At 35.2% G+C, this 16,994-nt stretch overlaps 1 protein-coding gene across 5 annotated transcripts in view; it reads right to left on the bottom strand.

Annotated features, from left to right (window-relative positions):
- The window catches only part of Dgkb (diacylglycerol kinase beta), a 717,548-nt gene that overhangs the window by 444,325 nt on the left and 256,229 nt on the right, over window positions 1-16,994 (bottom strand). For all 5 annotated transcript variants that reach the window (XM_037210503.1, XM_037210502.1, XM_037210504.1 and 2 more), the window contains 2 exons: window positions 10,374-10,490; window positions 151-224 (listed from right to left, as the gene is read on the bottom strand). In XM_037210503.1, the coding sequence (XP_037066398.1) occupies window positions 151-224; window positions 10,374-10,490 (191 nt within the window). The remainder of the gene's footprint in view (window positions 1-150; window positions 225-10,373; window positions 10,491-16,994) is intronic.

The following is a 16,994-nucleotide window of genomic DNA, read 5'->3' as shown; positions in this document are numbered from 1 at the left end:
TAGTAATTGATATCAATCTGTTATGTATAAATGTTAGCTAGCATCACTTGAATTACTACCCATTGAGAAGTTGTGTTGTTTACATCATGAATGTAGTTTATCTTTTGACTTCTATGATATAGAAAAAGGGGCACAACTTTTAAAACATACCTTTCTCCTTGCTTTCCACCACTTTTGGGATTGACAAAAACTAGAAGTGGATGTGTGCCAGGAACAGGAGTGATCTAGAAGGAAAAGTGGGAAATTATTAGTATGTGCTATAGGAAGAGGACGCCTGTGATCTCTTAGCCTTTTTTAAAAGTGTGTCTGCAGCCACCAGAATAACAGGCAAGAAATGAAAAAAGAAAAGCTACAGTTTGTGGAAAATTCCGTAAACTAGTAACAATAAGTCAGTTTAAGGGGATCAAAGAAACCCGTTACGTATAGAAAAGCTTGTTTTTGCACAGTACCCCTAACTTAAAGCTGATATTCGACGTGGAATCCATCTTCCTTTGGGGGCCTCTTTCAGACCTAGTACTTCAGTTCACACCATCTCACCTCAACACTTTTTTTTCTCGTTTTGAAGAGAGTCCCAGGGAGCACTGACTGTTGGCTAAGCAGCAGTCTCCTAACTGCTGCTCTCCTCCTGTAAATGGTGTGGGCAGGGATCTCTCACTGTGCTGCTTTCGTCACTATTTATGCTGCTATGGATCAAGAAGGCTTCCTGGTGGAATTTTAATTTAGCAAGAAGTGAACCTCACTCTACAAGCAAGCACATGGACAAATTTGGACTCTGCAGAGAAGTGGGCCAGGAAAGAATACAATACTGGTATTGTGCCAGTGCGGTGATAACATGGGATCATTGTAGGTAGAGTGGAAAAGAAACCTTGTATCTGGTTTCACTGTTATTAGGTAGACACCAATAAATGTATACTGGGTAGGAACACCATTATTCAAAGACTATTGATATCATGTTTAAATGGAGCTTTGAACAAAATTAAAACTATTTTAGCAAAAAAAATTATGAAACCAATAGGACATGTTAAATATTAAGTTAGGAAGTAGATTATGTTATCCTTGATGTGGTGTTTTTTCTCCTCTAGAGATGATCCTTAAATATTTAATGTGAAAATTGAAAGCAATCATTTCATTACATCATGCCCTTTCTTGCTGTCTGCTCTAATGATATCAGTTTAAATATTCCTTCCTCCAAATCTTAAGTGAAATGGCATCTTTGTAATGAGTGTGGGCAAGGAAGAAATGTTATAATCTTCACATAGGCTAAATGTGAATGATGGATGGGATAGCCTTCATTTTTCTACAGTAAACCAACTATTCTGAAGTTAGTCATTGTATCTATCTGCGTTTTGCTTTCCCTAATAAAGAGAATGAAGGTCCTTCTGTCCTATTTTACCTCTAACCGGGTCATCAAGGGCAGGAGAGCTGTAGGGTCTGTAGTTACTTCCTGTTCCTCCCTGTAACAAATGTGCTCAGTTAATGTGAATGAAGTGTCCACGATCATAAAACCTTGGTCCTGATGGCATGAAATAGATGTCAGTTTTACCCATCAAAAACCACAATGAGGAAACATCAAAACATAAAACCTCTATCTGAAGACTTGCATACAATTTCCTTTACATTCCTTCATATTGCAAAACTGGAACCCTTACTTAAATTTATCCTATGCAAAAAGAGGAATGATAACATATGTTCATTTTATTTTATTTTTAAGCTTAATTTGCATTGTTATTCATTGGTTTTAAACATGAGCACTTCAAAATAAGACTGTGTGTGTATGTGTGAATATATATGTATATATATATAATGTGTGTGTGTGTGCATATGTAGGTGTATGTGCATATGTGTGTGAGTATGTATATATGTTTATGTGTGTGTAAGTTAAATGTCTTCTTCAAGCACTTCTCTATCTTATTTTTTGAAACTATATTTCTCAGTGTCTGTAGTTCATTGACTGTTAAGATCTGGAGCCTTCCTGTCTCTGAACCCACAGTGTTCATATTACAACAGTAAAGTGCTGCTCTTGGGTGTTCTAGATGGGTACTGGGGAACTGAACTCAGGTCCTCCTTCTTGTATGGCAACTACTTTCCTGACTGAGCCATCTCCATAGCTCATAAACTAGGGCTTGAGCAAAGTAATAAAAATTCAAATATCTATCATAATGATTTTTTTCTTTCTTAACCTCTTACATGGTTAATTATTATATTATGTTATATTTAAAATTCACTCTTGGTCAGAATTCTCTTGAAATATTTTGAAACGTTTTTCTGAAATAGCTATTGAAATGTTTGTAAGTGTCATTATAAATTATAACAAAGATTATTAAAAATTTAGTTCCAAATTTCCATGCTTTTATGAACTAATAAATACATCACAGAACATATCATAAAATCAATGGTGTTCTATAGAATAACACAGAATTATATATATATATATATATATATATAATTTTGAGTCTAGTTAGATGGATAATCAATAAAATGACTTAGAGAAATGTGAGAGAACTTGAAGAATTTAGAAGGACGATGTTTCACATTCAAGAAAGTCAAATGTCCAAGATGGAACTAGAGAAGGAGTAAGACTGGCTGCAGCATGTCTCTCTACACCACTGCGCTTATAAAATATGACAATGTCAAAGACATCTGGGTACCCCGCCAGCCAGGGTGGAGCTGGGCTCCTTCGGTAGAGGCTGACCAACCCACCCATCCCTCGTTTCTCTCCAGTCTGAGCCGAGGGTGAGGAAGCACTGGTGGTGAGGCTCAGGTGTGGAGGGAACAGAGAATATCTGTCAGACCAGAAATGTTATTCCAGACAAGTCTGGCATCTTTTTTCTATGCTCAGAGAAAAAGCTTTAAAATTGCGATAACCTTTGCTTCTATAAAAAGAAGGCCTATCTGCTTGAGTAAATGCGGGTGCTAAGTAGACAGAAGTCTTAGGTTTGAGAGCCAAAGACCTGCAGTGCTGTCTACTCTCTGTCAAGTTTGACAAGTTAAGACATTTCCTGTTCTGAGAAAAGGAATGGGAAGAATAGCGTTGAGTGATCTTCCTACACTGTTTTCATCTTGGTGGCTTCTGATGCTTGCAGAACCCGAGTGTGTCCATATGCATGTGTGTACAAATATAGATGAACATTTAAGATATTGAGCTTCCAATGACTTGTCAGGTAAGAGAATAAATAACAAGTCGAAAAACATGCTCATGTGTCATCTGGTGAAGTACACTGACAGTCGCTAGGATGGCATTCCCCTGTCTCCATTTCTCCCGGCACACAGGAAGAACATGTGCACACACAATGAGCTGCTTGCTGCCTATAAACCCAAAGAAGACGCCTCATAGTCAATAAGTTTGCCTGTTCCATGTTCTTGGACACCTCAAACCTTGATCCGTGTGAGGAGAAAAGTCTCAAAATAAGCCATATCTGTGACATTTTGTCATTGCAGACCCAGGATCCAAATATAAGATGGCTGGAGCGTGTGCTCTCTAAAGGAAGAAGAGAATAGACCCCTCTCCTTCCTACCCAGAATGGGACTTGGAAATTGAGAGGACCTAAAGGTGACTTCGAAAATGCCACAGACTGAGCACTATTGCTAATGACAATATGAAGCTCTCCCTACACCCTACCCATGCACTCCAAGTAAGTGAGACAAAAATAGTGATGGTGACCTTGGCTCCGCCACTGCCTTGTGGTTCATTCTTTTTTAATTTTTTATATGCTGCATAACCTAAAGGAAAGCAAGACCCATGAGGGCTCAGCACAAGATACATATGGAATCAGGCACAGTGAAACACTTCATTGTTTATCAAACATACTAATACACCTACTCCCTCAGAAAAAAATTTAAAACTTGATAGCAAAACCATGGAAAAACCTCTTTTTTATCTTACATTATGCCACCCTCAGTTAAGATAATGGGAATACTCATTTTCATAACTTAAATTATCTCTGATAAAGGAAAGCATGAATCATTAGATGTGGTACTTCACCTATTAATTCATTCAAAATCTGCATCTTGATTTCCAGAGAGATCTGTCCAGTGAAATTATGTTCTTCCCATGACAGAACTCAGTCCAAAGCAACTGATTTGTATTATAACGTAAATCATATGTACTGATGAAGTGAACATAAACACTTGGCTTGGCTTCTAAAACTTGGCATGAGTGATTCATATATATATGAATAAAGTTTTATGGAAACATCGCACAATTGTTTTAAATTTTTTTAACTTTTTAAAATTCTTATAACAATTTCATATTCACAAACATGTTTCAAGAACTATAAAAAGAGCTTTTACACCAAACCACCTAAAAATGTATTGCTAAAATTGTACTTTATTTCTTTATTTTATCATTGCCTACCCGAAGAAATGTTCTCTTGCACTGATTCAGTCCGGCCATTAAACTCAGAAGTTAATGTACTTCTGAGTTAGTATATACTTTTTCCTTTCCTCTCCTGATTTCTTCCCTCTCTCCTTAGTTCTATCCCCCTCACTCCTTGTCACGTTTACTTCTCTTATTTTCTTTACTTTGAGATAAGTTCTGGTCTCAAAATCACTATTTAGCAGAGGATGAGTGAACTTAATTCTCCTGTATCAGGGATTACAGGCACACACCACCATTACACTTTATCAGTGCTGGGTATCCCAGCCAGAGCTTCCTGGACATCAGCTGAGCACTTTACTAACTGAATCTCATCCTCAGCCCTGGAGTAGTTTCCTTTACCTAAAGTATATTGCTAAGATAATTTGTAAAATAAGAAAGACCTAAGGGCTCCATAACAGGCATGCATCAATGTTATTTATACTCATTTACTTTCTTACATCTAATTTATCCTTTACCGAGGAACTTTTTTGAAGTTATAATATAATTACATTATTTCACCCTTCCCTTTCCATCCTTCAAACTCTCCCATATACCCCTCTTTTCTCCCTTTCAAATTCATGGCCTCTTTATTTTGACTGTTACCATAAGCATTCGTGTACATGTATATACATACATATCCTAAATAGAACCTGCTCAGTCTTTTTAATGTTACTTGTGTGTATATTTTCAGAGCTCACCATTTTGTATTGGAATGCCCACTGGTGTGCTCTTCCCTAGGGAAGAAGATTTCTCACAGTGTCAGCCTCCTTTAGTTTCCCAAAGATTTTGTGTAGGGTCGAGGCCCCCTAGGCCTGTGCCATCCATTTTGACATGTCTACTTTTATTCTTCTTGTTCAGTTCATGTTTTAGGCTGTCATTTTGGTGAGTCTTTATGGGTGTAGCTGCTGTCATTAGGAGTAGACACAATCTTACAGCAAACTCATTAATCCTCTTGCTTTAAAACTCTTTTGACGCCTTTTCAGCAATGTTCCATGAACCTTAGGTGCGGGAATGTTTTGTAGATATATCAGTGAGGAGTGGGATCCACAACTCTTCCTTTTGATTGGTTGTGTTTTCCTGTATTGTGCATTGCAAAGATGAGTTTCCTTGGTGATGGAGGAGGGCTATATGTATTTGTGACTACAAGCATGAATGCTTAGGTTGTTATTATGAATTATGCTGGTTAAGAAAGGTGGGGGTTGTAGGTTCTCCTTCAAGATCCATGACATCACTAGCAAAGAGTAGTGGGCTAGTTTTCCAATGTCAGGAATAGTTTCCCTGAGTTGAGTGGGTCTTAAGTCCCATTAGTGTTAATAATCATTGTTATGAAAACATTTTGAAATAAAGTAAAAACAAGTATGTTTTTACAATGAAAACTCGTTCATTGATGCTAAAATATAAGTAAATTTTGTTATGATGACAACACAAAAGAAATAACCATCAAAAATTTATTCTTTTCCCCTAAACTATGAACACTTGAAGGCACATATTCCCATGGCTTACAAGATCATTGTAGAGTAGAACAACATGTGAAAACGATGAAAGCCACATTTGGGTATTCTCTCAGTTGTCCATCACTCAACCTCTGTGCTTGAAATGTCTGAGACATGCTGAGTCTTCTCAAAGTAGTGAAAAACCATGAATAAAGAGATGGTTAATATTGGATTCTCCTCTATGCTGCGCAGATTTCATCAATTTAAGTCTTCCTTATTCTTTTATAGGGGCGGTCTAGTACAGTAAATTTAAAGAGTGGGACTCTGGAGTTAAGCTAGTTATGGATCCAATGCAGCACCTCCCAACACCGGTTCCTGCCTTCAGTAATCTCATCTTATTTTGAGAACCCTGAGGACATGTTTTATTTCCAAATCCGTACTCATTCTTGTCCCTGAATTGCAGATTTACCTGTCTGTCTGACTACTTGGTGGTAAATTCTTTGGCATTAGGAATTTCTCCTCAAACCACAATCATCCAGGCACTTCAGCTTCTCAGTTGATGTCAACTCTGCCATTTTAGTCACTGCCAGTGACTAAAATGCCAGCATTCCATTTAGTCCTTATTTTACCAGTTTGCTTCTGTTCTGAAAACATTTCTCTACCTACAAAACTCTACGGTGAGCCTTTAATCCTGTCACCTTTAATTGCCCGTGTAGTTATGTACTGGCCAACCAATTTTCTAATAAACCAATCTTAACAAGAGTGAGACTTTTAAAATATACTGTGAACCGCATTCTTTTTCTGCTCACAACACAAATTAAAGTGCTCATAAAAGCTTTCCAGAACTTAGAACATGTAGTACTTGTTACTTCTTTAAAGTAGTAACTTTCCGTGTGGACTGTCTCTCTCTAGCCTTAAAGTCCTTGCTGTTCCTAAAGCTTGGGAGGCATACCCTTGACAGTGCTTAGAGTTACACATTGCCCATAAATCCAAATGGCTAATGATCTTGTCAGTTTGAATCAGTTACCCATGTATTACCTTCTAGGATGTCTCTTTAACTATATACACCCCCAACTTTTTGCCCAGTATTTGTCTTACTCAGCTCTGTATCTTGTGTATTATTTATAACATAACATATGTATGGTGAGGTGAACTCAGCTGAAAATTGTGGTTCTTTTTTTCCCCAAGATAGGGTTTCTGTGTGTAGTCCTGGCTGTCCTGGAACTCACTCTATAAACCAGGCTGACCTTGAACTCAGAGATCTGCCTGCCTCTGCCTCCTGAATGCTGGGATTTTAAAGGCATGTGTCACCACTGCCCTGTACCCTGATGAAAAGTTGTAGTTATTAAAAACTATAGACCAGTAACTTTGCACAGAAACATGGAGTTAGAATGACTATAAAGAACTAATTAGAAATGAGTCAATCAGATTAAGGTATTATACACACTGATCAAGGAAATGAACTGACTTGTATACATACTAAGTAGTTGTCATAGTGCATATGTTTATGTTCAGTCTATTGGTGATTATAAAACATAAAGTTTTACTGGATAACAGGGTAAATGAATTGTGTGGAAGAACACATCAGTTTGGATTTAGATATTAAGTAATAATGTCACTTTGTCATAGATTTGAACTCTTACAAGCTGGATTCTTTCATTCTCCAATGATGTTTTGATTCAGAAATTTTACATTATATTTATGATCAAGATAAACATCTCATAATAAAGTTTAACTAATTATTGTTTTTTCTTTATTTGTTCACATATGATTACCCTCATTATTATTGAAGTTCTCGTATGTTAAAAACTGACATTTCCATTACATTTGATATTGTGTTTGAAGTGTAAACCTATGGTGTCGCTATGACAAAGACAGAGTGCCAGGCCACTGCTATCTGAAGTCCCCTAGGACTTGGGTTAATTAATGAGACTCATCCTAGGGTTATGCATGATCTATTACTTCCTCTAATTAGAAATAATAATCCTGATCATTATACTGGTTAGCTGAAAAGGAGGAAGATGAATGTGCCTAACTATGATTAATCTTCTTTAAGCAGTGTAGACCTATCCTGTCAATGAGTTATATGCAAACTGGGCTGCAGCTCAATGCTTTTCCATGACATAGACCTTTTAACCTAACAGAAAATTAATTTATTTTGCTATATATTTTTACCTTACCTCAAAAAACAAAAATTGTATTGTTTCAAAAATGGTATGCAGCCATAATATATTTTCTGTTTTGCATAAAATAATTAAGGGATTTTTTTCCCATTTTTCCATTATCTTCAATACTATGTGAGTTCCCACATCCAAGATGAACTCAATTATGTAAAGGATAATATACCAATTTAAACTCAAAAAAATTTGAAACTCACAGTTTTATTTGCTACTATTTTGTCTGAATTGATGTCTGCATTTGCCAACTGACAACTTCAGCTAATAATTTCACATGTCGAGATTGTTATGAAAATTTATTATTGTCATAGAACCACAAGTGTAAAAATGCTGATCATCTGTATTTTAACATGACTCTCCCTGTTGGTAGAAGGTTAAATATTTCAGCTTTCTCTCTAATAAATATTAAAATGTAACTTATATTACTGCCTCATATAAAACCTTTATGATACTCTGCACATACCTTTCAATTCTTGCTTTAAACTGAGACTGTTCAAATTTGACTACTTAATCTTAGGAAACAGAGACACAGACATTACTGTTCTAGTTAACAATCATTGTCTTAGACCTTGACACAACACAAAATTGCACAAAGAAGACACTGACACACGTCTGGATTTGTTGAGTAAGATAAAAGATATTGGAGGAGTCAAACACACAGGATGTAAGCCAACATATTCCTCAGTCAGACTTTGGCTCTATCACTGCCTATTGGCAGGGACATGGGGAAATTGTTAAGTTCAGAGAATCAAAACAATGGTTTCTAAAATGGTAATAAGATATATAATGACACCAAGCTCATGTCAGTTGAGAGGATTATCAAACAGATTTAAACTATGCAAAATTTATGTAGAATAGTGCCATAGTTCTTGTGTTCTTATAAACATTAGTAAATGACTTGCTTTTCACAATGAGAAATATGTACCTAAGCATGTTTTTAATGCTCTTAAATTTACAAATTGAGCTTTTAGGCAGAAATCCAGAGTGATTAGCAATTTAAACTTATCAGTCTTTATAATTTTTGTTTTAAATATAAGTGTTGACGGTGCTTGGCAAAAATCTATGGGATCACACAGTAAAATTTTTGCTATCAAAATTGTGGACAGATTTCAAATTTGAGATGAGTCACATGTGATATTGTTAAACACATGGATATGATTTCCAAAAATGATGCTCAGACATAGTATTTCATAATTGAATTTTATATACATGAAAATAGTAATTTTTGTTCAAAATTTCTTTTTACATTTATGTTTAATTATTCAGGAAAGAGTTTCTATTTGTCGTGTATCTTATTAGATTACAAAAATTATCAATAGGTAAGCAATTATTATTTAAGTTGTATGAACTTTTCAACATTTTTATCAAGCAATTATTAGACATATTCTGTTTACTCTTAACTGTGCTACTTATGGCATATGAAGTATGCGATACCTAGTATCACACATAAAATAACAACTAAAAAAGATAAAATCATTAATTAAATCTGATTAAAATTATATGTATTTGAACCACATGTGTTGTATGTAAATGTGTGCCACAGTCATCTATGTGGTCGACAGTTGCTAAGAAGTTTGAAACTTCAAATACACTAAGAAGAAAATAATATACAATTCATAGAAACTATAGGTGAAAAAATGAAATAGTCATACAATTCTAAAGACTAAAACGATGTTTTTTACTTTAACAAATACTTATTTTTATTAACATTGGCAAATTAATTAAATGGATTTATTGCACAAAATATTTTATAATGTGGGTGGATAGGGTGAGTTTTTTATGTTGGGGGACATAGTTATAATTAACAGATTTATAAAAAAATTTTGACCACTTCTCTTTGTCTAAACTAGAAATATGTATGATGTTTGAGTTTAATTTAAAATGTAGAAATATGGATATATTCACTTAATACCTCATTTTTATTATTTTATTTAAAAGAAAATTGTTTGCACAGAATGCATGTTTTTCTTTCCTAAAGGCATAATTTCACAATCAATAAACTCTTCAAAATTAGACACATACAAAACATGTGCATGTGTGTGTACATATGCATGTATGTATGTGTGTGTATTATAAGTGGATTGATACAGATAATAGGTGTAAATAACACATGTGCACATAATAAAGTTATATATTAGTTCTAACTTTCAGATTCACAGAAGATTTTTTGCCAATTTTATTTTAAATGGAGATAACATTATGAATGATTAATCTACCCAGAATGTCATTCTGTCAATCAAATATAAGACTGACATTTTGATAAATTAATAATGATCGTTCTGAAGAAGTCTACTGAGATAATATAAATGATGAGAGAATGTGTTGATAACCGAACATATGCCCTTCTCAGAATATGAAAGTAACAAATATGAATGCCACTGTAATTTGGACTCTGAAAAGCCTTACCTGCAAACCTTGTCCATCCATAGTAACAGAGTTAGCTCTTTGCATTTTGTTCTTATCTGTCACTTTATTGGGCTGCTGGGAGCTGCCTTTTTCCTTTTTAGCTGTTGACTGTTTCTCCTGTGAAAAAGAAAAAAAATATATAAAATATATTTGACAAATTATGTTAAAAATTAAGAGGCAGAAATGGTTTATTAAAGGGAGGCTTGAAAGATCTCCATGATCATAAACTTGGGCCCAGATAGCTAATCTGGAATGTGTTCTGAAAAATACAAAAGCTTTTTTTTTTTTTCAACCAAATCAATATACTTTATACCAACATGATCAAAATATTCTACCAGTTAAAAAAAAAACATGGGGAAGAAACCAAAATTGTAATGCCGGAAGCACCCATTATTAAAGGTATGTAAGAACTATTAAAATTTATTACTTTCATTACCAATCAGATAGGTTAAATTTGCATGTTTTGAGATTAAGTACTAAAATTAGTACTTATAAATACATTCAACATTGAAAATGACTTCTAACTGAATGATGAATTTTGAAGCTACTATGTACATTAGAGATTTATGTATTGGGAAATTCAGTTTCTGTTCCTTCTAATTCCATAATGAAATAAAGAGAAGAACAAATAAATATGCCTATAATGTGTGCGAATATGTATAAGAGTAAGAATTGTTTGCTTCTTTCCTCTCTTCTTACTCTTTTTAAATTAATCATCAATTATTACCACTACTCAGCTTTTATTCAATTTATCAATAAGCTTCTCACTGATCCATTGAATGGTGTTTTTCTCTGCCTAAACCACAGCTTGTGACAGAGGAATGTCTTCCTACTTCTTGAACTCTTGCCTCACTCTGCTCTGAGGATACTGCTCCTGCTCATGTCTCTTGAGATACTTCACTATGTACTGTCTCAGTCTCTTTTGCTTACTCTTTGGTCCACTTCAGGATCTGTAGTAAGCCACTGCCTTGACCCAATCATCCTGACAGTACATACTTGCTTCCAAGGTAACTTCAACTTCACTTTTATAAAGATGTCTAAACGCATAACTTCAATTCATGTATCATCCTAAAACTTAGCCCTTATATATAAATGCCCTCTCAGTCTCTCCCTGTATGTACCCAAAATACTTAGCATTCCTTAAACAGCTACACACTACTCATCAATGGCTAAAGCAAATACAATATTATCATTTTTCCCTACATTTTTGTGAGAGTCACCTCGTGGACCAACATCCTTTTATCTTTCCTTCCCATAGTCAATACTCTGCAATCTGACACACTCCCTTTTGCTCTATCCAGCTGCCTTGGCATCCTCATTGCCCCTTGAGGACAGCAACTACCCTTCTAATTCAGGACGTCTGCAACTGTTCTTCACTCTGTGGAAAACCGGCTCTGGATATTTTGAAAACTTGGTCTCGACATCCAGTTCTCTGGCCTGATGATAGAAGGTTTCTCTATTCCTTTAAGCTGTGTTTCAATACCAATTTCATAATGCTAAGTATTTTACTCCAAGTCTCATATAGAAGAGGATGTTGTCCTACTGATATACACAGATCTTTATCACTGTCTGATAAGTCAAGATAAATAGATAAAGAACTGAGTGTCAACTAAGGTTAAACACTAAAATTTCTAAAGTTCATTAAACATTGCATTTAGAATTCTTGGGTAATATCTGGTTTCAATAAGAAACAATCTGCTAATTGATAAGCAATGTCTGGCCATGGCCATTTGACTGGTTCAGTGCCCATGCACTTCTATCACTTCCTTGCACACATGTGGTATTAGCTCTATATACTTGTTAATGTGGGGTTTTACTTTCTGTAATTTGGAAGGACATTCTTACATAGAAATATTCTTTTTAATACATAAATAAATGCTGTAGAGCACAAAATTATGAAACATTAAAAAAATTAAAATTCAAAATTCAGTTTTCAGCTGATGGAATTTTATTTTTGAGACCTAATTACAGGAAAAGTGATCTATGAAGCAATTTCCAAAATCTTCAGTAGATTGGGAGGTGATGACTTGTGTTAGAGCACTTGCCTTGCTTCTCAAAGCCCACACTACAAAAAAGCTACATGCTGGGGGTTTTTTTTTTGTGTGTATTTCCATGTATTATTTACCAAATGGTAAAATGGTAAACATTCATTTAAAAACACATATATTAAGAAAAACAAGGGTATTTCTTGGTTTGGGGAGAAATGTTAGTTAGATGAATTTGGAAAAGTAATCAAGACTGTAAGTAAAAAGTCAGGAGAATCGAATCATTTAATTTCCCCCAGTGTTTGCTTATTATAATACTCCTCTGTTTAACATCTGTTTCCAACCTGTCTAGGAGTTCTCTGACATGTTTGTGGTATTTGATGTATGCAATGTAAGTTAACCAAGATGGTGGTTAGACACGGGGTCTAATGTCCACTTAGAAAACCCTTACTCGTTTTCTGGTCCTATGAAGGTCAAGGAGGGGAAACACATCCTTGAAAAATTCTACCCAGACTGTTTCACCTGCCAGTCTAACAGTGCATTAACCTTGCCTGGCAAACTCCATTGCGATATTAAGAAAGTGAATTTACAATGTTAAAATTACTCAGTTTCAGGAAGAGCTTCCCACATTTTTCCCCTAACACCACATAGGAAAATGCTGTGAGAACAAGAGCGGGCTGGCCTTGGCTTTTAACCTGCAGTTTCATTTGTTCAACTTTTTGAGTTGTAAACCACAAGTTAGGACAAGTTTCCTTCTGCCAGATAAATTATCCTAGATGAAAAAGAGTGGGGAAATTATTGCTTTAGTCAATAGAAATTATTCAAACACTGAAAAGAACTACTCTAAAAGACCAAGAAAGAATATAGAAAATTTAACCACAACGTAGAAAATATAGTTATTGATATTTGAGCATTTTAAAATATCAACTACTTGTGTTTGTATGCAGATATTTTAAATACAGAATTCAATGTTTTGTGATTCTCTGACTCCGCCAGTCACGCAACAGATTTTAACGGGGGAATGCATTGTATTCGAATTTCAGGAGAATAATCATCATAATAAACAGAGCAGAAAAGCCAGGCACCATTCACAGAAAACAGAATGATGGAATAAACGAAATAAAAAGACTTCGTTTTAAATACATGCTTTACAAACAAGATTTCTGTCCCATGCTGATTCTAAGAGCGTAGGGTTTGTTCACTGGTGAAAACTGCTCCCTCAGAAGAGATGTTCATGACAATACTTAAGTCTGCTGCTATCGATCTCTCCATAACTATGAACAGCAAGCGATGATTGCCTCCAGCGCGGGAGTTTCTCCTTTCTATGCGATCTCAGCATGAAAAACAGGCAGCCGCTGAGCACTGGGCTTCATACAAAGCCACAAAGAAAGGCGCTCTGTGGTTAGCAGCAGCCATCACTTGGATCCCAGAACTTGCCACTGCACGAGTGGTTTGCATGGGATTACAGCCCTTTCTGAGACTGGAGCAGGCCACAGGAACCGCCCCGAAATACTGTGATCTTAACCCATCATTTCATTTGAGTGTTTATGGTATTTAAGGACTTTTCCCCATACATCAGGGCTCACAAATTTAACAGCTTTGAGACACAAATCAGCTCTAAAAAACTGCTCCACAGCTATACCTGCCTTGGGAGGAAACTGCTCTACAGTTTAAATATTTTACTGGCGAGATTTACCTCAAGAAAGCCAAAGCCTCGAAATCTATTGGGAATCCTACGTAGCTATAGTAAAATTTAGTTGTTGGCCAGAAATCTTAATTAAAATTAATTATAAAAGTTAAGCACACATAAAAGGAATGGCATAAAATCTAATGATGCCTGTTTCTTATTTCTTATTAAATTCTTAATTTTAGGTTTATTTCTTTATCTTTAATTTTATTTTATATATGATTTGCCTGCATATATATCTGTGTGCCACGTGTGTGACTCGGAGGTCAGAGGAGGGTGTCAGAAAAGGGTGTGAGATCCCATGGAACTAGTGGAACAGAGGGTTGTGAGCTGCCACGTGGATGGTGGCAATGGAACCTGGGCCCTCTGCAAGAGGAGCAAATGCTTTTAACCAAACACCTAACTGTTTTCCCAGCCCCCACTTCTCAATCAAAATAAGCATCTACTTAAATAAAAGCAACTCTGGACAAAGGCATTTGCATTGCGTTTAGACCCAATTCCATGCCTTGTAGCTTATCATTGTGCAAGCTTAGGCACGTTATTTCCCACTGCAAAGTCACCTTAAAAGGGGGAGGATTTCTGCCAGGATAAACAGAGAAAATGGAGGAACTGGTACTAGTACTAAATAACAATTCAGTAAGTGGCGGTAATTTGAAAGAATGAGGAAAGCCTTATTACAAGTTGTGTCTGAGTTCATCACGTGCTGCTGAGGCTGTGCTTGGTTATAAACGGTGCTGTGAGAAGCACACTCCTGGTGCCTCCACTGCTTACCAAGGCCTCCTAACTTGGAAGTTGCTGTTATGATATTGTGTATCCCTGGGGAGAGAGGATACCACAAATCTGAAGAAACTGCAGCCTAGTTTAAAGTAGCTCTAGGTGGTACTCATGCCCAAATGTGAAGGCATGCTTTATGATGTGAACTCCATGTGATGGGTTTACATATCTCACACAGGCTTCATATATCTCCAGATAACTTCAAAGATGGATATATAGTACAGTATTTCCATTAAAAAAAAACCTAAGTGGAAAGAAGAAACTTAAAGAATGGGAGTACCTATGTCTAAGTAATTGAATTTTTACTTTATTCTAACGTATGACCGCACAATCACAAAATAACACCATGGTATGCATAACTGAAAACCAGCTTGATGAGCTTGATCATCCTGTTGCATGTTTGCTGCCTTCTGGCTACAGCCTTCCATCTAAAGTATCTTAAAGCCTGGAGACAGAGCTCATGGACGCTTACCCTTGTTGGCTCTGTTAACTAAGTTCAAAGTTCAACATAGCGACTCCCGTGGCATTCTCAAAAAGTTCAGCTGATTTTAAGTAAACTTTTTTATTTTCTTAAGAGGAGTTAAAAATTTAATTATTATTCACTCTTTCAATTTTAGGATATAAATTGATAGGTTTGTTGATACAAAAACTAGCTTGGAGGCTCTGGATAGAAACCATTTTGAAAACTGTATGTAAGGGAGTGGGAGTGTTCCAGTTATATGTAGACACAACTGTGTTGGGGAATGAATAATAAAAATAATGAAACTATCACACAGATGCCTTGATTTTTGTAATACTCTAAAACAAGCATTTAAAAAATGCCATGGGACAAGATTGTGCTATATTCAAGAAATGCCGTGTGTTGCTCATTAGAAGATGGCTTCATAGGAAAGTTCTGGGTCTTTTGTAAGAGGTGTAACCAGTTATTAATAGTTTAAAAGTTAAATGCTTAATATATATGTAATTTCTTTGTGTTTCTTAATATTTTAAATGTATTTTCAGTAACTTGTTAGAAGTCATGCCATAGAATAGATCTTAAGGATGCATTTGGAGTGAGCATGTGTGCATTCCCTCATGAATATATCCATACCTGCGTCTGAGGATATTATAGAAAAAAAAAGGATGAAAATAAAATATATAGAATAATTTTGAGGGTTAGGGAAAAACTAAATTTTATAGAGAACATTGTATCTCACTATGAAAATAAAACATACTATAGGAAGACTTTTAAAAATACAGTAACTTAAAATTTCTGTTTTCTAAAACTGAAATAGCATATCATAATAACAGATACTTTGAATCTTTTCAATCATTTGCCCTGAATCACAACTTTTGGCAAATATGGGTACCTTTCTAGATGAACCAAACTACATGATGAAGACTTTAATTTGTTGTCACTTGCTAGACCTACAGGAGGGGCCGGAATAAAATCAGGGACATGAAGATGTGAAACCAATTCGCTCACCCTTCTGAAAGCAATAAATCAACTATTTAAATTGTCTGTCACTTTAGCATATAATCTAGCATCTCTGTTCTATATTAAATTGATAGTAATGAAGTCAATTTACTTACAGACACTGTTTCATATTTCTTTTAGATTATAAACATCATATTTCAAAAAAATCTTCAAGTACATTTTCTAGTGAGTTTCTCATTGAAACTGACTTACGATAATTTTTAGGAGCCTATCAAAAAAAAAAAAAAAAAAAAAAACCAAAAAACAAAACTACTTGTTGTTGGGAGGGTAGAACAGGTATGGTTTTTACAATTAAACCATTCTCTGATTAAATGTGTTTTGTTGTAGTAGTCATATATTATAAACAATTCATTCCCAAGCAGGTAAATTTGATTTTCATGCTAAAAACAAACAAACAAACAAATAAAAACCCAATTAGCAGTTCCTATAGAGATAATAACCATTGAATGGGATATTATCATAGAACAATGTTTTGTTTCATTAATTAAATGACAAAACATAAAATTTCATTAAACAGTTAACCAAAAGCTTTGGCAATATTTACAGTTATTTCCAAACAAAAGGCGTTTACTTTTGACTTCATAGTACTCTAATGAAGTTGCGAACAAAGCCGTATGCTCCATAATACTTGCTTAGCCACTTTTTGGAAGTGAAGCTGCTCCTATTGAGCAAAGTTTCTCAGCACATTATTATCAAGT

The sequence above is a fragment of the Peromyscus leucopus genome, chromosome 14 (assembly GCF_004664715.2).
Source record: "Peromyscus leucopus breed LL Stock chromosome 14, UCI_PerLeu_2.1, whole genome shotgun sequence".
Taxonomy (NCBI): Eukaryota; Metazoa; Chordata; class Mammalia; order Rodentia; family Cricetidae; genus Peromyscus; species Peromyscus leucopus.
This window is presented reverse-complemented; position numbering and strand designations above follow the sequence as displayed.